We start from the raw sequence: 26,922 nt of genomic DNA on the forward strand, positions 1-26,922 counted from the left end.
TGAATTTCTCACCTATAGATTATGTGCTGATTTACTGTAGCTGAGGTTTTGGCCAACAAATCTCCATGCCACTCCCGGTAGATTAAAAATATATGCTTTAAAAATCTCCAAATAGTATGTCTATATGCATTTTTAGATGCAATAGGTACTGGAAAGTATTATAATTTCTCAGGACAGGTTTTAAATCTCACTGCGCTTTCTCTTTGAACTAAATTGCTGCTGCTGTTGGGTCACTATATTTCTTTCTTGTGGTTTGGGGAGGCAGAGCAAGAGGAGACTTGAGATACTGCTGTCATGTATATCCAACCCTGGCTGTGTTAATCCAATGCTGACTGCTGCTTTTTCTCCCCAGGAAGCACTTTTTAAAGTCTTTAAGTGCTATTGAGAGCAATAGGGTAAGTGTTCTGTGATGACTTTAAGGTCAGCAAGCAAAAGCAGAAATTTCTGGAAAAATTTGAGGGGAAAAAAACCTAACAAAAATCTGTCAAAGGAAGATTGTTTTCCTTTGCCTATTGGACAAAAGTACATTTGTACATTTTGCCTATGTAATGGGGTACCAAAGAGATATATCTATAAACAATAAAAGAATACACACCTATAGTTTACAATTACAACAAAATCATGCATTCGGGCAGATCCTTTGCAGCACTGAAATCCTTGCAATGTAGTTTTAAAAGACTTCTTTTTCAAGAAGAAAGGTTTGACAGATTTTACATTTCTAGTATTCCAGCTGAGGCTCTATTAGAGTGCACTAGAAACTGGTACATCTAGCAAGGAAGAGAATTTATAGGAAAAAAATTAAAAATACAAAGAAGGCTGGCTGTTTCCCCCCCCCCTTGTAATTTGAGTATACTGGGACAACCTCTGTTCAGATTTGTCCCTGTGCAGGTTAATTCTGGTTACACAGGTAAATTGAAAGCAGAATTTGAGCAGTTATTCTTCAGTGTGTATATACTGCTGTAGTGATTCAGAGGCAAGATTTTATTTCTGTGACTGAGAGATGGTGCAGCTTTCTCTGGAGTAGGGCATCAAAACTTTTACAACTTCTCACTTCTTATATTAGCAGCCTTTTCCTTCTAAAAGATTTCAGTAAGAATTTCATCTGTTCACAAATGAGTAGCAGGTAGATTCAAGGATTACAAATAAATGTCTTTAGGCATACCTGATTCCTTTCCCTTTCCACAGTTGTAGTGTGAAAGCAAGGGCTAGAAGCTGTAAGAGTCTGCAAAGACTGCCATGCTTCTGTTGCTCAGAGGCAGAGGTCTCTCACTGAGGCATGATATCTGATCCTAGCTTTTTCTACAGTAAATCTGTACTCTCACAAAGGTAGTAATACATCTTTGGAGTTGGAGTACGTCTCCTCCATGTCGGACTGTACATTTTAAGTTGCTCAGGTTTTAAAATAGGTTCTCCTGTCTGATCTTCTGCAGAGTGTACTGCAGGCCAGAGCCCTGCACCATACACTGCAAACAAACCTTTTATCAAGCCATGTGAAGATACAGGAACTAGTTCTAAATTATTTGAGTAAGGTACCAGTGTCCTGATCCAATATCGGGGAGGGTTGTTAAATGATCCCGAAAGCGAGATTAAGACACAAACGAGGTCAGATGCTGTACAACCTTACAACTTTTATTCCCTACAATAACCAATAGCTGCGATAGAACAGAGGGAGGACGGAGAAAAAGAGGCAGACCTAAGCAAGCGAACGGAAGAGAGGTAGCGAGACTAGTTACCACCACCACGAAGCCAGCAACGTCCTGCTGAGTTGGTTCCGATGCCGGTGATGGAGGGTCGGGTTCCTCTGCTGCCAGTCACGTGTCTCTCCTTCAGAGCCAGGTGTCACAGTCCTTCCGATGTTTTCCAGGTTCGGGTCTTCCGTCTGTGAGAGGGGAGCACGCAGTTCTCTTATTGTCCCAGTCCCCAAAATTTTTTGGAAAAGTCCACCCATTTCCACCGAGCTCATTACCCTATCGGGCAAGCACAGCTTGGCAGGCGCGGGTGTGGTGGTTTATTCGGGGATGTCTTGTGCGTACTCCCCTACAACAGCAGGGTATTGGGGCAGCAGCACCGTGAGTCAGCAATTCAGCACAGTCCCTCACAACCAGTCACATATCAGATAACTTGCTTACCATCTCTGCGCAGTGCTGCTTTGTTTATAGTAGCAATATCCTTTGAGGGAGAAGGGAGTCTGCTCATTTCCATGCTGTCCTGGTTTCAGCTGGGATAGAGTTAATTGTCTTCCTAGTAGCTGGTACAGTGCTGTGTTTTGAGTTCAGTATGTGAAGAATGTTGATAACACTGATGTTTTCAGTTGTTGCTCAGTAGTGTTTAGACTAAAGTCAAGGATTTTTCAGTTTCTCATGCCCAGCCAGCGAGAAAGCTGGAGGGGCACAAGAAGTTGGCACAGGACACAACCAGGGCACCTGATCCAAACTGGCCAACGGGTATTCCATACCATGGGACGTCCCATCTAGTATAGGAACGGGGAAGTGGGGGCGGGGAATCACCACTCGGGGACTGGCTGGGTGTTGGTCGGCGGGTGGTGAGCAATTGCCCTGAGCATCATTTGTATATTCCAATCCTTTTGTTATTGCTGTTGTCATTTTATTAGTGTTATCATTACCATTATTAGTTTCTTCTTTTCTGTTTTATTAAACCCTTCTTATCTCAACCCAAGGGTTTTGCTTCTTTTCCTGATTTCCTCCCCCATCCCACGGGGTGGGGGGGGGAGTGAGTGAGCGGCTGCGTGGTGCTTAGTTGCTGGCTGGGGTTAAACCACAACACATGCTGAGAAAAATACCAGAATTTGTCTCTCAACAGATATTGCAGATTTGGCACTTAATGACATTTCTCTTGATTGTGAGAGACTGAAGGAGTTAATGTCTCAAACATTGTGGTGGGGCAAGTTCTGCTTAATGACTAACTGCATAACAGCGAACCCTGTCTAGCAAGGAACCCCTGGTGAAAAGAAGCCCATCAGCAACAGGAGAGGGTGGGTGTGCAGGAGGGTGTACAGCTCCCTGTTCTGTTGTGCTGTTCTGATGTGCTGAACAGGGCAGCTCACCATGGATGGTGAAAGATCAGGTCTGCAGGGAAGGGGAAGCTACTCCCCGAACGACCACCAAGCCCGCTGGCCCAAAGGCTACCTCATTAGCATAATGAGTTCGAGTGCCCGCCCAAAGGAGGCAAGGATGATAAAAGGACACATACTGAAGCACGTGTGCCCAAGTCCACTGGAACCAGATGCCCGGGCTGACTGGACCAGCACTGGACACAGGACCAGTGAAATCTTTCTCCTCTCTCTCTGTTTCTCTCCTCCCCCCCCCCCCCTAATCCTTACACCTCATCCTTTTAGACATAAAACCATTGACCAAGTCTAGGACTAGGAGTGGATCCAGCCGCCCCTGGGCTCCTCTCTGAGAAGGAGTCTAGAATGCAAGGGGGTCTGCTCTGAACCTCGTGACTCAATGGGAGGGCTCTCCTTATTGTCTTCCCTAAACTGATCCCCAAGTAAGCAAGGCCTGTAGGATATGTTTGGTGATGTGTGGTTAAGCACGTTACACAGTTTACTGACATAGTTGCATGCCAATTTTTGATGTGAGCAAATAAAAATTGACTTTTGTGAGTTAAAGGATCCCTGCTGTCATTTCACCTTAATCCTGACCTGGGAATCAGCAAACCTGAGTCATCGTCCTGAGAAATCGGGACGTGACAATGATAGTAAAAGAAACTTCAAACACTGAGAGAGCTGGGAGACCTGATTGTGGAAACACCCCCCTTTTTTTTTCATCCTTAAGGTAAACTTCAGTAGTAGTTTTCTTGTGGCGCTAGTGGCAACTATGTTTTGGAAAAACAATAAAGAACAAGAATAAGGTCATATTTCTCTCCTTTTGAGAGCTGAATATTAATTCACTTTGGTCACTTAACTGCATTTCTTTATAGCCTTCCAGTTGTGTGGTCATTTAAGCCTAATCAAATTGTCCAGTTTCTCAATTTTGACCAGAATGAGCTTTGCTTAAGCCTTATGTGAGTCTGTGTAAATGCTAACTTTTCATTTATTTATTTATTTATTTTAAGGTTAAACAGTATGAACTTCCCAGGTCTTTTAACTTGCGCTGCTGCATGGGGTGTAGGGAGTAGTTAATTCTGTAAGCCAGATGTGGAGTTTGAAGAGGTTGCAGTACCATTGCTGCCAAAGGATGATTTTTACATAGATGAAGAACTCCTCTGGCATTCTAAATAATTCTTAAAATAATATTAGTGTAAAGGAAACTAATGTGTCTTCACATTTTAATCTTGCATTTTCCTGTCCTGTTACAGCATGATTTTTAAAAACTGCTGCATGACTCTAAGTTCTTTAAACTAAAATAATACTAACTTGTATTCAGTGAAATATTTGCTATGCACATTAGCTTCATGAATATCAATCTAGTTTTTAAATTTAATTTTAAAGAGAAATAGTATGAAATGAAATTATTAGTATATTACAGATTAACTTGCAATGATCCTAATGACTCCAAAATGAAGTCCTATTGATACCCAATTGCTTTCTGCAATGGAATATGAAGGTGAAGAAACACCGGGTTTTAATTTCTTGGGGGAAAAAAATTTTGTCTTTTCATTGCTATCAGAGGATATAGCAGAAGTTCTAATTATAACACTGATGCTAAAAGTTGTAGCTAGAAGATTCAATAAAACAGACATCTCCAGATACTCCAGGACCTCAAACATCGCCTGGTGAGAACTCACATATTACTGTATTCTTCAAGTATTTTCCACTATTTTCTGTTTTGTACTTGTGTTCAGAAAGTATATGGTTTGAAATACCACAAACCCTTGGAAACTTGTTTGCAAATGCTTTTTGTTTGTTTTGCTACACATTTTTGTCTGTATGAATCTCCACTATCAGGAGTGCACAACAAGATAAATGCCTGTCACTGATTTCAACAGGAGTTAAATACATGACTATCTTTAAAAACAATGTAATGGGCTGTTCACATGTCTGAATAAACCCAGTAACAGTCTGTTCTAGTGCTTATAACCTACATAATTCTATGAGTCCAGCTATGTGTTTCCTGAGGCACAGAGTTTTGGAGTTTAGTTGGTAAGTTTATTGCAATTTGGAGAAAAGAAAGCCTAACTTTTTTTATTTTTTTTCCTTTTCCAATTTTTCCTGCTGAATGTTTACTCAGCAGAAGACTTGCAGCTGAAGATTTCTGAGGAGTAATTGTGGTTAGGCATAGATTATTTTTCATCACTCTCTTGGAGAAACAGTATCAAAAGCATTAAGTATCAATAAGAACTTCCTGAAGCAAAGCTTTTTACTGTGCTGGTTAAAAAATAGTACTGTTGAGGGCTGGGGGTTTTTGTGGTTTTTTCTGGGTTTGTGTGTGTGTGTTTGGTATGGTTTGGGGTTTTTTAGAGAGAGAAAGAGACTTTCAACTCAGTATTCTGCTTCCAGTAGTTGTTAGTGTGTCTGTTTCAGTAAGAGAGCAGGAGAAACAAACAGATATATCTTTTACTTATGTTATTCCTAACTTATGACATTCATAAAAAGTATCAATCTAGAAATCTTCTGCTTTTTTTATTCTTTATGTGAGCCAGATTCATGGGGTACATCCCACAAATCAAACTCCTCTGACAATAACTTGAGCAGTTTGATGCACTGTGAGAAAACACACCATCTTCCATATATCTTGAACCTACTGCATGATAATTTCATATGATGCTTTATAGACCATTTATTACGAGAAACTGATAGTTTTCACCACTTCTCTTCATGCTATTCATGACTTCATATGGGCCACCGTCAAACCTCTCAGTTCTCTTCTCTAGGCTGAAGTCCCATCTTATTTATTCTATAACTTTGATCACCCTACTCAGCATCTCTTCCAGTATTTATATCCTTTTTAATATAGAGGGGTGGAGGTCAGAACTGTGCAAAGTATTCATGATGCACCTGCATCTTAATTTAAGCAGCAGAATGTATTCTGTTTCATTATCCTCCCTTAATTCTAAGCCTTCATTCTGTGTTTTTTTTCTGAGTGCCACTGAACGGAAACCTCTGGAAGCTTCAGATCCCATCACTGTGTAAGGAAAGACAAGATGTATTATTTCTGAGTGTTGCTAAATTGTATTTCATCTGCAGTGACTCAATATAGAAAAATTATTCTGTAACTTTCAGATGTGACTTTCTCAGTCCATGACTAACCAAACTTTCACCTTTATTTCTTTCTGAATGCTTATTTTGACTAGCTGAGTTTTCTTTGGAACTGAAAAGTGCTGTTTTGCTCTTATATTAATATGTAATAATGTATCTAGCCGATACATTATAGCACCTCATGGGAGTTATAGTTTGAATGCCTTGTTCTCCAGGCGGCACTTTTACATCATTTCCCTCGATCAATTCTATGGTCTCCTAAATGAGCACATCACGCTAGCTGTATCATTAATTAGCCGTTATCATTGTACTGATGACACATAAACACAATCAGAATATTCAACAGGGGCATCCAAACTGATTGGAAACAAGCTTAACTTACCAGGGCTGGGCAAAAGATGATTCCTTCTTTCTTGTATATATGAAACACTGTCAACTGTACTTCAGAAGGACCTGGGGCATTTGTACATTTTCCTTTTATCTCTACATAAGGCACAGATTAGAGCAAGAAGAAATGCACTGCTTGTTATTATAGGGTTGTACCCAGCATGTGGTTTGTTCTTTATCATACCCAGCAGCTTTTCAATCCTTTCTGTAATTCAGGATTTTTAAAATTTTTTTTATCAGCATAGCACCAGATTATTCTAAATTCAAGGCATACATCTTGTTCTACCACCTATAAGGACCCTTTTAATATTCAAAGTCATATTTAGAATTATGTGTGAGAGAGTCTACCATGATTTCACGCTCCTAAAGATAAGGGTGGCAACATGATGCCTGTCAGATGCTCAGAGGTCAGACTGAAAAAGAATATGAAATCACCTATTGTTCTGGGGCTCTCTTCTAGTTCAGAACAAGGTGGCAAAAGCTAAGTAGGTGCCAAGCTGATTCCAGGAACTGTCAGAAAAAGGAGACGAACTAAGATTAAAAAAAATGCTCTGACTTTTGTTCTAGCAACTTATGTGAGATAGGAGGCTAGAGAGAAACTGAAGCAAGTTTGGTAGTTACCCTGTTTTCTAACTCTGATCACCATACCCTGCCACATTAAGTGATATATTATCAAATACATATTCAACTAACTTAGAACAGAATACTACCACTATAATTTCACCTCAGTTAGAATCAGCTTCATTCTGGAATCACGTAATACAGTTACTATAAAAGAAGAAAAAGCATCAGGAAGATGGCTTATCCCAACTAGACTCAGTACAAGTTATAAAACCTGCAAGTTCTTTTGGAAGAAGTGGAGGTGTACACTTGTGTGGGGAAAAGATAGACTCCAGTATTAGAGATTCCATTCATGGGATTTTCTGTAGGTGCTCGAAATCCATGAGAGGTAAGTAATAGAGACAGCAATTTTTTTCCTCTTGCTCTAGTCTATTCTTCCTTCTCTGACTCTCCACAGGATTGGGAAAAACTCAGTGATTCATTCTTGTTTAAGTTGCTTTCTCCACTGAGTTTGCTGTAAAATTTACCAAAGGAGGAGTAAACGTTGTATACTAAACCTGCTTTTATGCTACTTTCTTACCTCTGCAATATTCTGGAAAGCCGTGATAGCTGGAAGGTCTAGATTTTATTTCTTTTTTCTTTTTCTTTTTTTTTTTCCTTTATTCATTATTATAGTGTAAACATGAAGAAGTTGGTTGCATTGCTGAAAATAGAATAGAAATATGAAAACTCTATCTTGGCTATCTTGATCTTTCCAAACTTGCCTTCTCCTACAGTGAATGCTGTAGAAGCCTGCTGAAATTTGCTTTAGTAAGCTTACAAAGAAGGAATACTAAGATATAAATATTTTTAACCATTAATTAAATCTTTAAAAACACCACCTTAAATAGAATCACATGCCTTATAATTAGCAAGAATCCTTTCTTAGAAATTACAGTACCATACTGTAGATAGCTACAAATTATGCAGTAATATCTCCCTATTTTAGGATCCTTAAATCAGTTTGAAAGTCCTAAAGGAATTTATTTCTAACATTTTCTGTGCCAATTACATTATACTTATTTGCTGTTCTTTGTTCCCTCTTCTCCCAGAGGCTATTCCACACCACTACAGAATAGGTATTTTACATTTTTTTTTCCTGGTTTCTTGGTAAGTATATCTAAGTCTTTAAATCAGCCATACTTGCTTTAGAAGAAATAGCTGTATGAACCCACTGACTGGAATCCTACCATTTCACTAAGCAATATACTAAGTATTCTTGTCCAACTTCGGTGTTGCTTTCTTCTTTTGCATAAGCTAGATGATTTGCACATTTATGAACTATTAAGCATCTTCTATACACTCCCCTCAGGAGGCTCAATAAAGACATGAAATTATTTCTGCCTAGGTCACATTTATTAATTTCAGTCTCTGCATAAGATTACATTTTGATGCAGTGCAGGAGGGAGAAATGAAGCCAGGGTTAAAGGGGAGCATAAATTGTTAGCTTTCACCAGTTTATATTATCCTCTCTTACCACTCTGTGTGGTTCAGGAAATTTATTTTATCTTCCTGTAATCACCTTCCTGGATGCAGCTGGTAAACAAGAAGAATGCAGATAAAAGACAAAATAAACAAACATAAGGTCATGCCTTGCATACTACATCTAGTATAAAATAAACATGAAAGCTTGATTGAAGTTACTCATTAAAATACTGCTACTGCTGAAAGAGGTTGAGGGGTAGCTCATTCAAGTGTGATGTGGGAGAACTGGGGTCAGCTGGTGGGTTGAATTCTCTCCATAGGCATGCAGATTCAGACCTCTGCTTATGGAAGGCAGAATCTTCCTTGACACATTCATTAGAGAAGACGAGGCAATGTTAACTGAAAGCACAGTCAGAGAAAGAAATTTGCAATGTAAAGTTTATTTAAAAAAAAAAAAGAAAAAAAGTTCTGGCCAGCCCATATTCACAAAAATCAAAGCCTAATCTGTAACTAAGGTCAAAAAGATAGAAACAGCGCTTTCTGTGGTGTTCAGCGGGAAACTGTACACAATGATTTGCAAAGTCTTTGTAGCAATACTGTATTTTATAGAAAACATCACGGAGGAGGGTGAGTTTTAACTTTCAGTCCCTCTCCCCACAAACATATTTTTCACATATTACAACTGATGCAAATCCCAACTTAATGGCTGTTCTGGAACCTCTTTTTTTAAAACAAACAAAAAAAGCACTGTGATCCAGAGAGCTAAGGAATAAACTCTTTCTGCTTCTTAGATGTTCCGTCTTGAGGAGGGTTTGCTCTTGATCTGCAGTTATGCTGAGATGGATAATTTGATTCACAGCTAGAAAGAACTGGAGGGGTTTGGTTTTGGGTTTTTTTTAAATTTTGCTCTGAAATGTTACATTAATTGTGGTGTTCTTTTCAGCATAGATGCTTCACTGACATTTTAGGATTTGTTAATATTTCTAAATTTCTTGGAAAAAATAACAACCTCGCTGATAATTAGAAAATTGCCATTCCATAATGGAAATACCTGAGCTTTTACTTAAGACTTATTATTCCCCTTAATATGAAGGTCTTAAACACACCTTAATAAGAAGCCCTTTTGAACAGTAATTGGAAACAATTGCTATCATTACAAGTACGTTATTTCTACCACAAAAATAGCTGTATGCTGTCCTGAGTGACAATAACCTCTGCTGAATTTTACTCTGTAGACAGGTAAAACCTCAGCTACATCAGCAGCTGAAGATGTGGCCAGTTACAAAGGCAGTTTCATCTTTGCCATGCAAAATATAGGTTAAATATGCAAACTAGCATGTGATTTTAATCCAGTAAAAGTGGAATAGTCTTTCAGAGAAAGTACACTGGCAAATGGGCAACCAGTTGAACATGTTATATTTTAATTTGCAGAGACAAAAATGACAAGCAATTTATTTACATAAAACTGTACAAAAGCAAATTAAATTATGTAAATATTTCATAAATAGAGGTGGACTAGCGTTTAATACATTTTGCCATGTTTAGCATAGTTGCGTGCATAGTGACTCATAATAAACAATGATAAATTGTTCTCTGCTTCACTATCAACATCCAAGTTGCAGAACAATAGTCAATGATTAATATTACAAACAGATCGTACCACACTGAATGCAAGTGCTTTAAAATTTAGGAAAAAGTTGTCTGAAAGCATACCCCAGGTAGCTGGTGAATGTTGTCTTCCTCCTCATGTTTATGCTCTTCAGTCTGTAATACAACTTAACTAATGGACTTTCATTTCTATTGCTATTTCATCTGCTTCATTCCTTAAGGAAACACTGTATATTTATCACCAATGAAACAAAAAGAAAAATATTTCATTGTTCAAATTCCTTACAAGTGTTTGGTGATGGCTGGATTTATGGCAACGTCTTTATCCATATTCTTTGTTTTCCTGCTTGACAACTTCCTAGGGTAGCCTTTCAGCCAATCATTTCAATCCCATTTAAGTTCTTCCCCCGCATAAAAATAACGTTTAACTTTTTTTCCTGAAACTCAGGCAGCAGGCCAGTCAGAAACCATATTGAATAAACATAGTGGATCTGAGATCCAGAATGAGCATTAGATTTTAGACCAAAGCTATTGAATTTTCTAATACATATAAGTTAATATATAACGCATCAATCTATAAAGGTGCCCTAATGTAAAATACATGCAAAGCTCATTTGAGTTTCCCATGGAAGGAAATAAAAGGATGATTTCTATACTGTACAACTGAAATGTGATGACGGCTAAAAGCAATTAAAAGAAATTAATTGTCGATTTTCCTGGCAATGTGAACTGGTGACATTTTGCTAAATAACTATAATATAGACTGATCATAGTTTTCCAGGCAGCAGAATTAAAAACAAATTAAAACAACCCCAAACCCCACACAAATAGTAATAAAAAAAATCCTCAAGAGCTACTAAACCACAGCCTTGTGTTAATAATGCTTAAGACTGGTCCATTAACTGAGTTTGGCAAAAGGCTTGTTTTTAAATATATTATTTATAATTTCTCAGAAAATAAACACAGGTAAATATACAGGTTCAAAAAAGTTGGGAATAGCCCCTTATCCCTCAGTGTCCAAACCCAACTACCACTTTACCATAATAATAGGTATAAAAGGCACAGTTGCATATTTTGCATTCACCCTAATTATTTTTTATAGTTTTATTTGTTTATTTTATACAAAAGCACTCTATTTATGGAGTGGCACCAGATTTAACCTATTTCAAATAAAGAGGAAAAATACAAACACAAAATATATTTGTGTGTCATGCCAGGTCAGAAGAGTAATCAGCATATTAATAGTGGCTAGTTCCACTAGAATTACTGTGAATACTTACAGTAGATAGAATTTTTAAAAAATTCTTTCACACCCATTTTAGATCTAAGGAGATGCACACAAGTAAAGTATTTAATGACTGTCTTATGTGGTGCAAAAATTGGTGAGTGACTGCTGATCCATTTAATCTGAAGGTCTTCTATGACCTGTATTATTAGCCTTGTAGAAAAAGGGTCTAAGAATATATGGAACCAAGCTACCTAATTTATTTTTTTGTGTGTAATATTAAATAAAATCTTATTAAAGGAAATTCTGTTGAACATTTGTGTTATGCAATTGTGTATCCTGTTGAAACGTGCAAGAAAAATGTGTATACATTACATAAGCATTTTTAGAAGCATTTTTAAACAGGTACTTACAGATTATACAAAGCAGTAACTGCTGTATGCAGTCTCATAACAAAGTAGCAGTTTGCATCTCTCCATGTTATTTAAATAAAAATGTTCAATCATTATTAATCTTTGATTTGAATATTTTCTTTCTAAAATGTGCCCATTCATCATAACTGCTATACACAAACTAATGTTACTTGAAGACAGTAAACTCGAGAGAGGAGAACAAAATGGCCAATAATGGCACATCCCACTATATGGAAAAGTGAATTCAAAAAAGAAATGTGATGAGTTGTATTGATTTACCAACCTCTACTTTAGGCTGTTTAAGGTTATTTCTATGCAATTCTTCAAAGCAAGAAACTACCCAAAGCTACATTGTGACTACAGTATACTAGAAAGCCATCTAGCCATGCCTTAATGCCAGGTTAAATAGCCAGGGATTTGAATGCTTTCCCCCTCCTCGAGCTGTCCTTGCTATGTAGTTCGATTGTCGCTTTTGTCTGAATGTCTGAGCTCAGTCTGTTGTTATTACTACTTCAGCTACAAAGCAACTGGTTGAAGTTCTGCACGTTTTGTTGCTTTTATTGCACAAAAACCTGTTTCATTTCCTCTTCCTTTCAAGAAGCACTCACTGTGAGAATCGTTACAGCCCAGAGCTCTTGCATATCACAGTAGCTTGGACTCCTTTTGACTCATCTTGACCTGCTAAGTGAGTATCATACCACTGTTTATCAGACTATTTTCTACCTAGCCTAAATGTTCTGAGTCTTGACATCATTTAGTATTGCACTTCTCTTGGTTTTAATGCACTTGTGTTTCAAGAAAACCTTCATTATATCTTTGACATAATTGAAGCAATTGGTAATCTGCAACACTGATGACAAAAGACTTAGCAGTCATTCCTTGCACTCTGAAAAGAAGGGTTTGTATTTGACTTGCAATATTCTCTTGTCACTGCATCATCCCATTGTCCACTTTCCATCCCACCAAGCATTCTCATTAATGTAGCCTTTTATTATTACTACCAGTTTTTAAATTTTGATTTAAAAAATTCCCTGGAACTGGCATATGCAGCATGGCATATGCAGCATATTATATGCAGCATCTGCTGCAACTTACCATGTCATTACAAAAAACCCACATCAGTTCCTTTGGGCATTTAACTGAACCAACCGCGCTGGGGAAAAAAAAAATTATGTCATCTGGGCTTGTGAACTGTGCTGCTGTGCAAAATGTAACGGAAGGTGTGTTATGAGTACATGTGTGTATTTGTGAAAATATTAGTTTTCTATGCCAAGCCCCAATACTTAGCAGTTCCCCTGATCCATTGCGTGATCTTTGGCCTTTTTGTTATTACGATCTTCCCATCTGGATGTTAGTCTTGCCCAAAATAATGATTTCAACAGTTTATCATTACTATCCTACTATATATGTGTTACTAATTGTGTTTACATTGAAGTAATCATTACAGAGAACGAGAGAGAAGGAGAGAAAGAGACACAGCAAGAACATGTTTGTTCTATGGATAAAACAGAACCACAGTTCATGAATCTTAGGAAAGTATGCCACGTTTTTGACTGCAGTCTCAGGCTGAACGTATTTCTGTTGCTTCCAGCCTCAGATGAGAGGTGAGAATATTAAAGCTGTGGTCTTCACAAAGTGCCTATTAATGATTATTCCTTTATATTTATCTCTATATCTGTATGGTTTCTGAAGGATTGTCTCTGGTGGGGATCAGCAATATTCAGATGATATGTTTTGAATACATTTTCCCTGACCTGTTATCCTCAACAAGCCAGATGACAATCAAACAAAATGAGTGGATTAACTCATGCTTCTGCAGAGGGGAAACAACAGTGTGTTGTGTTCTTCTTAATCAAGCTCGTTACTATGGGAGGAATTTGCAACCATAGATTTAGGAAAATAAAAATCAGTGAGGGGGAATTAGACATGCAAGTAACAACGTTTTCTACATTGTACAGTATAGTCAGGCAGACAGTATAATTAAATGCCTGCTATGGAGGCAGAAGTGGCAGGCAGATCTTTTGTCTCTTTGGTGGCCCCCTTTTTTTTGTTTATTTCGTATTATTTTTTGTTAAAATTCTTTTGCTTTTAAGACTTTTGCCCCTTTTTCTTTCTTAGAATATGAAAGAAATTTGTTGCTGCTTTTTAGCCTACAGGTAAACTTCTCTTCTAGTTAGAGTATTGACAGGAGATGGCTTGTATTCCCCTGTCTGCGTAAGGGGGATATCCTCTGGATTGCCTTCTTCGTTTTTGCTGAAACTAGCCGTGCTGAAGGTCTCATAGGATGAGGTCAACTTTTTGTTAAGGAGGTTTCTGTTGCGATCACCCATGAGGGAGGCTTCTCCATTGGCCAGCTTTTCCTGACTGCCCCGTTCATCGACAGGCATGAAAGTGGAGAGTTTTGGCTGGCTCTTCTGCTTTCTTTCAGGAGAAGTGCGAACTGGCATCCAGCAGGAGTCCGAGTGGCCATATTCATCACACTCGCGGGTACACTTCCCTGTGAGGGCTACATCTGGTAGAGGCCTTGAATCTGAAAGTAAAATAGAGTTGTCATTACAAATGAATAATATTGTAATGACTTACAGTGAAACTGAGAATCTTAAATTCACAAAAGGTATTTTTAAAGGTCTTGGCAAGAATGTTGCAGTAAGTTCCGCAGTAATAGCTTTTTTACATTGCATGTGCCCATAGGCAACAAGCGTGTCTGTACAGTTATCCTCAACCTCAAGAACTGAAAAATAAGACTATTAAGCCACTTCCTGTGCTTGTAAATCAATCTCAAAAGCATTTGGCACTAGGTACTGAATGAATTTTGATGTCTAAAAGAGTCAACCAAGCACTTAATTCCGTATTGCCAATTTTCTTGAAATTATTAAAAATACCTTTCTTTGAATTTTTTTTAAAGAATGCTGTGAATTTATGTGAAAGGAACCTGAGGCCCTGCGCCCTGCAAACACTTATGAACATGCTTGATGCCCTGCAAGTGAGCAGCTCTGTTACTGAAAATGGGACTCAATTTGCACAAAGTAAACCTCTGCTTGTATTTCTCAGGATTGGGCATTCATTGTTAGTACACAATATGTTACATGAATTGTACGATCAATGATGAGTCAGAGCATACAACCACCCTGCTATTGGTTATAAACTTAAATCTAACATGAAAGGATAAAGCTGTTCTGCGTGTGTTGTGTGTGTGTGGAGGGACAGGGAGAATCTGAGTGCTGCCTGAATAGATGCACTAATGTTTTATGTGTGACTTGTTGTGTTAGAAGGTGCTCTCTTCCAGATCACTGTGTCTAAGATTTCTAGCTACAGTACTTGTACGAGCTTTCACTGAAAACTAACAAAGTTCAGGGGACTGCAGGATTGACTCCTACCTGATAAAAACACAGGTAGTTTTTAATACTCCTATTTTGATACTTGCATTACAACTGAATTAAAAAACTACCTTAACTGTTTTAAGCACTGGATAAGATTCTGAAACCTTGCTTTTGTTCAGTTATACTGTACTTTATGGTCTACAAAAAATAACTGGAGCTGCCTACAAAGTAGCAACATGATAGTCAAACAACTGAAGTTGACAAAGAACAAAAATCAATATGTAAATTTTTTTGGTTTTTTTAATATGACTCTTATATGATATCACTTATTTGATGAAACTTTTACGTTTCTTTTATAAAAAATCAATTATCGTAAAAAGGAGCAAAAAGCTTCAACATAGAAACGTAGTCAGGTACTTCATATGGGCTGTGGCAACTTTCTACCTTCCCACTGCAACACTCGAATTCATGTGAACAGTAATTTTACCAGTAATAACCCATGCATTACAAAATATCTTTCAAAGGCCTATTCAGCCTTCATTTTGTTACTTCTATTTTGCATATTTTTTTCTCTGATTTTGGCTGCCAGATGACCTTCTCAAACAATGACAATTCCAACTGTGAAATTTTTATGAATTCATAAAAAAGACCATTGCTGAGGTTAAAAAACAAAACAAACAAGCAAACAAAACCCAACAAAAACCTAAAAATCCTTTTCCTCTTCCAGAATAAACGTTTTTAATTTAAAATATTTACAACAGGTGCTTGCAGAGCAAGCACATCTCATTTCAGCATCTGCGGATTTAATCCTGATAGAATTGTGAAAGCTCTTGAAAGTCAGATTTATGTTCATCCTGTCCTGATTTTTTCATGCATTTAAACATTCATTTAATTAGTAATTTGCTGCAGTATTTTAAAGAATATGCATATTATTTATTATTAACAATTGTCAATATTTTTATGGAATCTCCTGTATGCATTGTGAGTACTGTATAATATTTCATATGTCAATACATCAGTGATTTTAATGAGGAAAACAGCACTGATGTTTAGCTAACAGAGTAACTCTGTAGCTGAGATGTGTAAGGCTGGGAGGAGAGAACTGAGTGATTTCTTTATTCCCCCCCCCCCCCAGTTGTACTTTTTAAGGCTTTTGCACTTAGACTCAGCCACAATTTCCATATTTTTTCAATTAATAAGGCAAAGACTATGGACAGTTATCAGTCTATCAGTTTTCAGATGACTGTGTTCTGGAGATGTAGACAGAAGATCGGGACTGTAGCAGGAAAATTCTCTGTTTATCAGCTAAATCTGGTATTATTCTGGCACTCCCTAAATGTAAGAAGCATAATTAACTGCTGAGCTGCACCTGATGTGCTTTGATTTTTAAACAGAAAAATCCTCTTCATATTTTTACAACAGGGAAAATCCCCTTCCCACCTAAAGCTTAATAAACTCTTCAAACAGCACCTTATTTCCAAACAATGACCATTAGTATTATGCTTGCTACTAGTATTTCAATTATTACTCTGTCAGAATATTAGCAAATGCTTATCAAGGCAATATGTCCAACCTTTATTTAAAACATAGGAGTATGTGTTTATTGAAAAGGATTTTTTTGTTGTTGTTGTTTGGGTCTTTTTTTTCCAGATTGAAACAGTTAATGTTTTATTATATCTGATGGTTTCTTTTTAGCACAAACAAATCATGAGACAGCATTACTTGGGTTGATAAAAATTCTTCCCTCACTAGTGGTCCTTGAATCATGCACTTGAAAATTTACCATTTTGCATTGTAGTGCATCCCCTATTCAATTCTGGACAAATATTAGAATTTCTTATTGTAAAGCATGAGGACTTGCTGTACAATTCAGCCTTATACTGCTGTTTTATGGAGTAACAAAAGTTGCTGGGGGAGGGGAACCTCAATCCATCCCACCCCTACCAGCTGGATGCCAGTGCCAGCAATAGATGCTGGAGAGGGATCACAGGTCAGCAGGAGAGCACCTGAAGAGCAGCACAAAGGAACTCCAGACACTCCTGCCAGTAAGTCAGCTTCATCGGGGGCCCAACTTAAATGCCTCTATGCAAACGTACGTAGCATAGGGAATAAACAAGACGAGTTTGAGACATGCACGCAGCTGACTCACCCTGTTGGGTTATATGATAAACTTCATCTTCGCACCCACAAAAGCTCAGAGACACGCTGGCAGAATAACACCAGCCCACATAATACCCTGACAGGCTACTCCCAGACCCATCATAGAAGTCAGCCCATCAAAGGTCCATCCGCCAAGGCCCAGAGGAGCACAGGGGTGTACAGTGGCAGACAGGAAGCCAAATCAAGGACTCGGGAGGAACAACCACCTTCTCTGGGCCCTTCCAAGGGCTATTCTAACAGAGCCATAAGCCCCATTGTCCAGGTGTGAAACCCATCACCATGAGTCATTGGTAGTTGTTCTCCAGATCACCTTTCTGTCTAACAGGGGGATTGCTGCATTATGGGATATGGGCAAAAAGCAGTTTGGGATAGCATAGGACTTATTATGCAGTGTTTAGGGGAGGACCCAAAGGGAGGACAAGGGAGGGGTTTAGGTGATTTGTGGAGGAAGAAGAGTGGGAAAATAGAGAGATACGGGGATAAAAGGGCCAGCCACATGTAAATAATTTGCTGGCTAATAAGTTTGTCTGGTTGTGCCCCATGCCTGATCAGCACTGTCTGTCCTATCTTTTTATTAAATTCCTTTCTAACACTTTCCTGAGTATGGGCTCTCTGTCATGTGTCATGTGTGTGTCTGCGTATGCATATATATATATATAGGCATGTCCACTCTAACAGACTTCCATCCTGTCCAGCCAGAAAAGGGAACAGAATGGGGCCACTGGTGCTGTCTGTTCTTTTGAGCGCTCTGAGTGTCTGTGATCTTTGCAGCCAACTGTGTATATATTTGGTGTATGTGTGTGCTCTGTGTGTGTGCCTACTGGGAATACATCTTCATCTTTGCTGTTGGTTGGACTTGGGGACATGGAGCAGCAGCAGCAGCCTCATCTCCCTCAGGCTGTCAGATCCAGTGTGATATACTTTCCTCTAAAATACCCTTCAATTAATATTTGGCATGTACAGTTAATGTAGCCTTCTACTTCATTGCTTTCTTGCATCTGTTCTGAGTTTGATATCAGTACAGCATTTAAGCACACATTTAATCTAACCTGTTTTGAAACCCTTTGCATTTTAACTGCTTTTCTGTTTAAAAGATGGACATAACTTCAGCATTTGGTGGGGGGAAGACGTGCAGGGAAGGAGGGAATATTTTATGTGTGTGTGTGTGTTATATCAGAAGATGGGTAAAACACCTAGTGCTGTCAGGGCTAAACTATTACTGGTACCTAAACTAGTCAGTTAAGGAAAACTTGGGTACTTTCTAGACACTGCAGTAGATAACAGACTTAACCTTCATTTTCAATGAACTGCCACACCACTTTAGCTACAAAGTAATTAACTATATTTTTGCTAATTCCCTGAACAGATTGACCCTCTTTTGCAGAGTAGTGACTTTATGCTCCTCTTTTTACATTATCTAGCCCACGGAGTTATGAACAACCTCTGAATTTGAAGGGGAAAAAAAAAAAGTTACTGTTGTCCTCTAGCATAATTTACATCCAGACATATCTATCTCTAAGTGACATGCTTTAAGTACTTCTCAGTTTAAAAGTTAAACACTTTAGTAGTGACCACACTGCTAGCTGACACACTTAATGGAATATGACACAGCAAAGAATTATTTGTCAGCACAATTGGCAGATCATCAAGGAAGAGTACAACAGATTTCTACCACAGTTACATATCTGGAAACAGACTCAGGTGGTTAAAATGCCAGTTATTAACAAACAAATTTTATCACAATGCTAATTAGTGAGGAAGTGAACCTGGAGGGATGATATTTCTTGTCATACAGAAATTTGTAGATTTGGGGTTAGGTTTTAACTGTTTATACACAGGCTACTCAAATGTAAGCTTTTATTTGCATAAAATTATCTTCGTAGTTACAATGGAAGGTGTCATCTAAGTTACTTTCAACCATATCCTCTTAAAGTGCCTCTACATCAGAACTAGGTACTGCTTGACTATTTACAAAGCCATTGTAAACCCACTCCCTAAAATGCAGATATTCAGACAAGATTTTAGGTATATATGTAAATGGAGACTTCAGATGTGAATATTTATAAAGCAGATTTCACTTGCAACTGCTCAGACTTCATCTTAAAAAAAAAAATGGAAGAACACTAATTTACAAGGTCTCGCAATCTACTTTCTCAGTGCATTTGATACAAGCTTCCACCACTGATTTTCAAAGTTAGCTGATAATTTAAAAAAAAATTTTTTTATCATGTTTAATCCAACAAATCTTTAACCATTTATGGCTAATTTCTGAGACAGTGATAGCTTATGTTTTCCATAAAACTTTCTATAAAAGCATGCAAATGAATGGAGTTATTTATATATGCTAGTGTTTCTGCTGATTGTAGCTGACTGCTGCTTTAGGGCTAGAAGGATTGCTTGTTATCAAAAAAGGAAGGCATCTACCATGGCAGTGGGGAGAGGGGAAATATGATGTTCTTTATCTAATTTAAAGCCAAAAAAATTAACAACCAAAATATTCCACCCAAGAAATTTTTCAATATTTTCTCTTCTCCCATTCCTTACTGAAGGTCAAAATATTTCATCAAGTACAGGGAAAGTATTATGAACACAGTAGTCAACAAGTACCTGTTACAAGTTATGTGCTTTTTTGTACACACACACTGCAGAAACATAATCAAGGATGCACACTCACTCTGGCTCCGCTCCACACATCTTTTAACAACCATTCTTGTACAATGTATTTTATAGAAACCCAGTATTTGGAGAAAGATGCAACGATCTTTTCATTTTCTCATCTTTTGTAAATGACACACAAACCCTATGGTAACAGACTTCAGCTGTACTTAAGTAGTCAAAAGCTCTGTTCCACTTGTCCCTGGAGATGGAAAACCCTCCAAAGCAATACTGACACCCTGTCTAGATACAGTAATTGAAAATTCCCAGAAAGAACTCTGCCCAGAAAACCCTCCTAGCTGTAGACCTGCTCTTGGAGGAGTAAATGACCACAGCAGCCATACAGTACTACAGCAGCGCAACAGTACTTCTGTAAACCATGTAGCTTGGTCCACAGCATCTAAGGAGTCACTGGCAGATGAGTTCTAAATAGTATCTATGACAAATTGATGACTACATGCAGATTTTGCTGCCTTTCCCCATTGATGGGCCCATAACATCCCTGCATGGTTCCAGTTATTGAAGACCTGTAAAGAATGCCTGTGCAGTAGCTCCAGACTACTGTGAGAAAAGAAAAACGAATAGGAATTGTCATACAATGATAGAGACTGTGGTTTGGATGAGCCACTTTTCATCCCACCTTTTCCTACACTCTGTACACAAATATACTATATTCAGAGGACCACTCAAAATTCAAGTGAAAAACCAGCAAGACTATGTAATTAAACAAGAGTCCATTTACACAGCTTTTATATTAAATGGTTATTTGTTTTATGAGCTGTGTGACTGGAGACACAATAGAGCTCTTATAACAAGTATTGACTACATGATCAGAGAACAATAATGCAGAAACAGCTGAGAGGGTACATATTGTAGAAAATCACTGTTTAAGCTGGGGGGGGGGAGCTAAGCTATACTGATACATAGCTACAGCAGTACTGTCTTTGAAATTCCTACCTCCTAACTGCAGTAATTCAGGAACTGCACCCCAGTTAGTTAGTGCTGTGGCATATTCTGACATGCCAAGACTATTAAAATACTAAAACATGTTCGAAGGCATCAGCAATTTCTTTCTCTGCACCTTAGGCTAAATACAGTTAAACAGCAATTGAACATATCTCAAGAAGCATTTAGTGCCCCAAGGCTTGGACTGCTGTCATTCTGAATGTGGCATTATCGTGTACTGCAGAGATAGTGCATGCCATCTCTAAAACAGTCCTACTGAATAAAGTCAAACACAAATCCACTGTTTGAGATATGCCAAGTGAACTGAAGTAATGAATATATTAATTGCTTTTGGACTAGAATCTTTTCATGTATGTCATGCCCAATTCCAAAATTCTTTTCAGTGCTTAAGAAAATACTTCAGAGTACAGAAAGGCTTACATGTGTATTGATTGAATGATTAATTCTGTGAGAGGAGGTATGACAGAAGGATATAAAATAATGAATTCTGAACCTTTTTATTATTTTGTTATGCAAGGAAAAAGGGACATAGAATGAAAGTAAGAATTTTCAATACTTTACTTGAAAAATGGTAAAATAAAAATTCCCCTTAAACAATTCCTAATAACAGCAAGACTCACTCCTGTAGTATGTCAAAAGTCCAAGTACTTAGCTGGTTTCAAGAGAGACCAGAGTGGAATTTTTAAAGCAAACATGAGATGCTATATAGTCTTCTATCACTAAAACTAGTAAAAATAAAACAAACAAATAAAGCAATACTATAAGAAAATAGAAACAGGTAACTGATTCTTTAACATTTGAAGAAAGCTCCTGCTAGATGAATGGAAGCGAGTTAGCCAGAAGAAAAGGCAGCTGATGGAGAAAACCAGCTCTTTTCCTGCAGCTAAAAGGCTATAGTAAAGCAAGAGTGGGACCAATTTGTTTTGCATTCCCATAGTGGAAAGCACCAAAAGTAATGGCTTGATTGCAACAATGACAAATCAGATTAGAAATTAGAAAAAAAACTTTGAGGATAAAAGTAGTGATGGAAGGTTATAAAGTCTCCACCACTGGGAGGGCTTTACAAATGTCTAGAAAAACCTCTTCTGAGGGTAACATAAACATGGTTAATTCTACCTTGGGAAAGCAAGGATGCACTAAATGACCTCTAAAGGTTCCCTTCACCTCTGTAATTCTGTTAATATTATTAGTAACATTTCTGTATTTTGGCCTTGATCCAATCCTTAACTGTTTGTGGGTTCAGATTCTTGACTGATTCAGTAATAAATCAACCTCAGAAGTTGGACTTAGGTTCAGCTAAAAGTCTATTTTAGAATGACAACCTCCTTAAAATTTTATGTTAATAGTATTACCAAAAAAAACCCCCAAATGGTAGGACCATTTAAGACAGGTGTTTATCAAAGGAATACAGAAACAAAAAGCCAGTAATGCTTTAAAAGAAAACCAGAAAAACACTCTCAAGTTCCAACATGATGACCTAATGTTTATAAAATCTTCTTACCTGAGGCCCAACACATCCATTCCATTTTACAATTTCATCAAAAAGTTAAAGATTGAATACTGCCTCTACCTGTAGTGGTGCAAAACAAATATCATGCCTCTGAAGTCCACTAAACCTGAAACTGGTGTAAGAGAGACTCTGTAAAGTAGTAAATTTCAAGTGTTTACACAAATTTTAGTTTTGTTTCCCTTTGCATAATACCTGCCTCTGTTTTAGGGAGGAACAGAGTCAAATAAGATAAAGAATATATAATATTTTGATGTATTTAGTTTATTTAATTAAACAGACTATACCAGACTATATAGCTATTTAACATTATTCAGACATGTAACCAAAGAAATACTACCCAAGCAATAAAATTCCTGGCTTAGATTCCACAGTTATTTCTATATCACAATTGCCTCCAGCAGGTTAAGGTGCAATATTCTTTAACTGTTCCTCTAATTACAGAATAATTCCATAAAAAAGTTTCCTACCTAAATTAATGATTGTACCAGCCCTGTAGTATTGCATCTGTGATCTTCAAGGAATCAGTATTTCACAATTGACTTAAAGACTATTTATATGTAAAACAGACCTATGGCTTTTTTTTTTTTTCACACTAAATCTAGTTATACTCTTCCAGGCCCAAATCTTATCAATCAGTTGGTTGTCAGTGGAGCACCATAATATAGGTTGCATACAATATTATGTGTAAGTGAAATCAAATTCAACAGACTTAATTATAGACAAATACTAATTTAAAACACTGAAATTATAATATAAAAGGAAGCACATTAGAAACACATAGTTTTCTCTTGTTTTAATTGCATTTATCTTGTAGTTCAGACTTTATTATTTCATTTTCGTTCACAAGACCAATTGCATATATAAAATGAGGACTAAGAAGTACCAGCTTATGTGATACCAGTGCTCAGTAGTATACTAAATACATCATGCTGAACTTAAATTCCCTAGATTTTAATTTTCTAGATTTAAATGTAATTGCTACAAGATTCCTTGTAATCCTGTTAAATCCTTTGATAGCCTGATTTACTTCTATCACAGAAATGGCAACATATCCTTCAGAAAAGTAGGTCTTACTATGGCTTCCTGAAGTAGCATAGACATTAAGATGTAGGAAACATTTAAGCTGTCTAATTGTTCTGCCAATCTGATCTTAAAGTATTAATCTGTCACTCTGTCAAATTACATACCTTTATTTTCTTCAGTAAAATGTGTCAGTGCTTAACAAACCCTGAGCTGAAACAATTCGTGGAGCAATTAGAATGTCAGCTCTCCTAAAGATGACTTAAGAAAAGTCTGAATCAGGGCTCAAAAGTCAACATAATTTCCCTGATACTCATGCTAAAGTGACGGGACTGCAGGAGCTCTAAGGGAACAGAGTAGCTAGCAGCCATTATTAGCTCATCTCAGCTGTATTCTGTGCCTCCCCCTCATATTATTTCTTGGTGATAAGGATTTAATAATGTATTTTCTTTATTGGGAATGGACACCAGGTAGGAAAACTAGTGCTCTTGCCACAGAAGAGAAAAACAAGGTTACATGACTTCCCCTCATCTCCCTCCAATTTATGTCTATCATCTCATCCAAAAGGCAACTTCTTTCTGGAGATACTCCAAGTAATGTTTTCTAGGGGATATTAATGAATGCATTGCTTCCATTTAGAAACTAAAAGCACAATCCCAAAAGATGTTCAATGTCATTAGATCTCATGGATATCTCACAAGTATCTCAGAGGATATCCAGAATCAATAATGAAAGTTGAATATATAGAAAAAAATCAGTGACTTGACAGAGTTGCAAGCTGTTTTGTAAGCTTGATATTTATTGAAGTGATATAAAAATACACTAGATATATGACTAAAGGTTAGGTTCAAAGTGTGACTGATTAAAAAGACACCCCCCCACACACACATGGCTGCTTAGTTGTGTATCATAAGTAATGGGGGGGGAGCAACAAACAGCAAAACTGAACCACTTGTGACTATAGACAAGAGTTCAAACTAAAATAAAGTTCTGTCTGAATGCTTCTGTGTTTAAGAATTGGCTTTAAGGGAGAATACTGATTTCTTTCTTTCATATCTTTCAGTGAGTTACTTTTTTCTTACAGAATTCTTCTGCCACATGGGATAGTAACTTGAACTGATTATCTTGATAGAACCACTGCATTCCTGAAAATGAAATGCTTCATACAGTTTACTTCATGCAGCAACACATTGCTGGATTTTGGATCTTATTTCATTCCTGCATATACAGAACAAAGTATTATATAATAACATATATTAAATAGTAGCATTGCTTTCATAAAAAGGGAATTACTCGTGTACCCAAGAGGTTTTCTATGTGACTCCTGCAATGTTTATTTTGTTACAAGTCATAGACCCTCAGAGGTTAAACTTGAACAGTAACTGTAAAATGTGCTGAAGCTCTATTAATTTATATTATGTTATTTTCAAATGAGGGGAACAAGAAAGTTCTCCATGCTTTGCCTGCAAATTATCATCTAAATAGAGCTCAGCATGAAACAGAAACAAATAACTTGTGACTACTTGTCTTTTTTGTAGCTGTCAAGAAGAAGTTGTGTTGTAAGAAGAAATATAGCAATCATGTGAAGGATCCATTTAACCTTTTATATCGCATAAAGGGAACTTTATCCTACACAATGGAAAAAATACTCACTTATCTGTTCATGTCATACATGTTCCTCTCACAAATACACATATAAATTTGTAATTTTACTTACTTAATCATACTAGCAAGATCTGGGATGCTGAACCAAATTTAATTCAATTCAGTGAATTGAAAAGTACAAAGAATGCATTTTCATTCCTTTAGCAGAAGATCTACATGATGCAAGACCTAAATGAATGTTAACAACAGAAATAAAAAAAATTTTAAGATTATTATATTAATGCACATTTTTCCTGTTTGTATAAGTATACTCCAGAAGAAATGATGGTAAATTTTATAAAATACAGTGCTTATCTTCATTAATTGTGAAGCATAACAGAAGTATAAAATCATACAACTCAGGAGTAAATGGCAATACTTCCACTTGTCACAGGGAAAGGAAATTATTTACTGATTAACAAGTTACAGACTCTTGTCTTTTATTCCATGTCTGTGCCATGAGCCATAGTGACAGTCCAGTCTTTAGATCAATTATTTAGGAACCCTCAACTTTTCCTAAGAGGTAAAATCTACCCCGGAATTAATCCACCTGAGTAAGTTTGTAATTTTGTTATAAGTACTGATGCTTTCTCATTGAGATGGTGCAGGGGAGGGTGACGGTTGTTTGGGTTTTTTTGTTGTTACTGTAGTTTTTAGAGTAAGTTTGTGGAAAAGTCTTCAAACCTCAAAAAATGGAGAGGCAAATACAGAAAGATAATGAATCTCTCAGTGTGATTTATGTCCTGCTCAAAGGGATTTTTTTCATTAATTTTTTAATTGATTTTTCAGCTGTGTGTGCAGATTACAGCTAGTGAATTAATTACAAACATCAGCTCAGAATGGTTACACACTTATGACAGATTCATTTGGGTTACAGTCCATTAGTAATTAAGTATTAAGCACAGCACTAATTCCCCTTGTGCATGTACAGTAGATGGACTGTAATCATACACATGAATCATAGGGATGTTATACTAAAAGAGGTTACAGTATCACTGTTTATCTCAATATAGAATGGAAAAGTATAATGATTTTTTTTTTATATACTAATGGAAAGTATAGAAGAAGTTTGAATGAAACAAAACAGAAAAGACAGAAAGATCAAGTTTTACTTGCAAAGTCTAAGCCTGTCAGAAATAGCAGTCTCGATCCTTCTTGTGGGAGGGGGAATCTAATGGAGCCTGTAGTGTGTATCATAGTTTTTTGACCCCTGCCCTTGACCCTAAATATCCTATAGTGTTTCATTCACTCAACAGTTATAAGAGTTGACGAAGTAGAATTCTTACCTTATAAATAGAACTGTGTCTTCATGAAAGTTAAAGGCAAGATTGGACTTGAACAGGGATGGCTAAGCATATTAGTCAGGAGCTATCTCTCATCCCTTAGACGAAGATACTGGGTTTTTCGTTGCTTCACCAGCTACTAGGTAACATTTACTTCAGATTTCCTAAGCCACTTACTTGAATGGACAGTTGAGCATACCCCTCTACTGATTTCTTTAGATATTCCTCCAAAATATGTGAAGTATTTCCCAGTCCCAAAGTAAAAATGGAATAATTTTTGTCAGAAGTGACTCCAGTGGAAGTACTCTTTAATGAATCCATTCTCTTGGTTTAAGAATGTTTAATATTGCAATTTGTCTGCTCTTGTGTTTTGCAGCACAATATTAAAATCAGTCAGTACGCTTTTGCTTAACTTGGTTGCCAAAGTGTATACCCATACCCATAAAACTTTCAATCTCAGAAAATACTCCATTGTTCACCAGTTTGTGACACTTCCAGATTTCTTCAGAAGTGCAGTACATATGCTTTGGACTACTGCTTCATAGC

The 26,922-nt window shown here is 37.1% G+C and overlaps 1 protein-coding gene and 1 long non-coding RNA gene across 7 annotated transcripts in view; one reads left to right on the forward strand and one right to left on the reverse strand.

Annotated features, from left to right (window-relative positions):
- The first annotated feature begins 7,040 nt into the window (after positions 1-7,040).
- The window catches only part of LOC138686857 (uncharacterized), a 38,924-nt gene continuing 19,042 nt past the window's right edge, over positions 7,041-26,922 (forward strand). Inside the window, exons 1-4 of one of the 3 annotated variants that reach the window (XR_011326182.1) lie at positions 7,045-7,496; positions 12,417-12,503; positions 13,254-13,422; positions 24,534-25,515. This is a non-coding gene — a long non-coding RNA (uncharacterized lncRNA). Of the gene's footprint in view, positions 7,497-12,416; positions 12,504-13,253; positions 13,423-14,723; positions 16,707-24,533; positions 25,516-26,922 lie in introns of those variants that run through there. The other 2 variants (XR_011326180.1, XR_011326185.1) reach the window with 2 other exon arrangements.
- The window catches only part of PCDH7 (protocadherin 7), a 299,101-nt gene continuing 282,150 nt past the window's right edge, over positions 9,972-26,922 (reverse strand). For 3 of the 4 annotated variants that reach the window (XM_069792169.1, XM_069792184.1, XM_069792178.1), the window contains one exon: positions 9,972-14,348. In XM_069792169.1, the coding sequence (XP_069648270.1) occupies positions 13,969-14,348 (380 nt within the window). In that variant the 3' untranslated portion in view covers positions 9,972-13,968. The remainder of the gene's footprint in view (positions 14,349-26,922) is intronic. The other variant, XM_069792203.1, reaches the window with a different exon arrangement.

Source organism: Haliaeetus albicilla, chromosome 1 (assembly GCF_947461875.1).
Source record: "Haliaeetus albicilla chromosome 1, bHalAlb1.1, whole genome shotgun sequence".
Taxonomy (NCBI): domain Eukaryota; kingdom Metazoa; phylum Chordata; class Aves; order Accipitriformes; family Accipitridae; genus Haliaeetus; species Haliaeetus albicilla.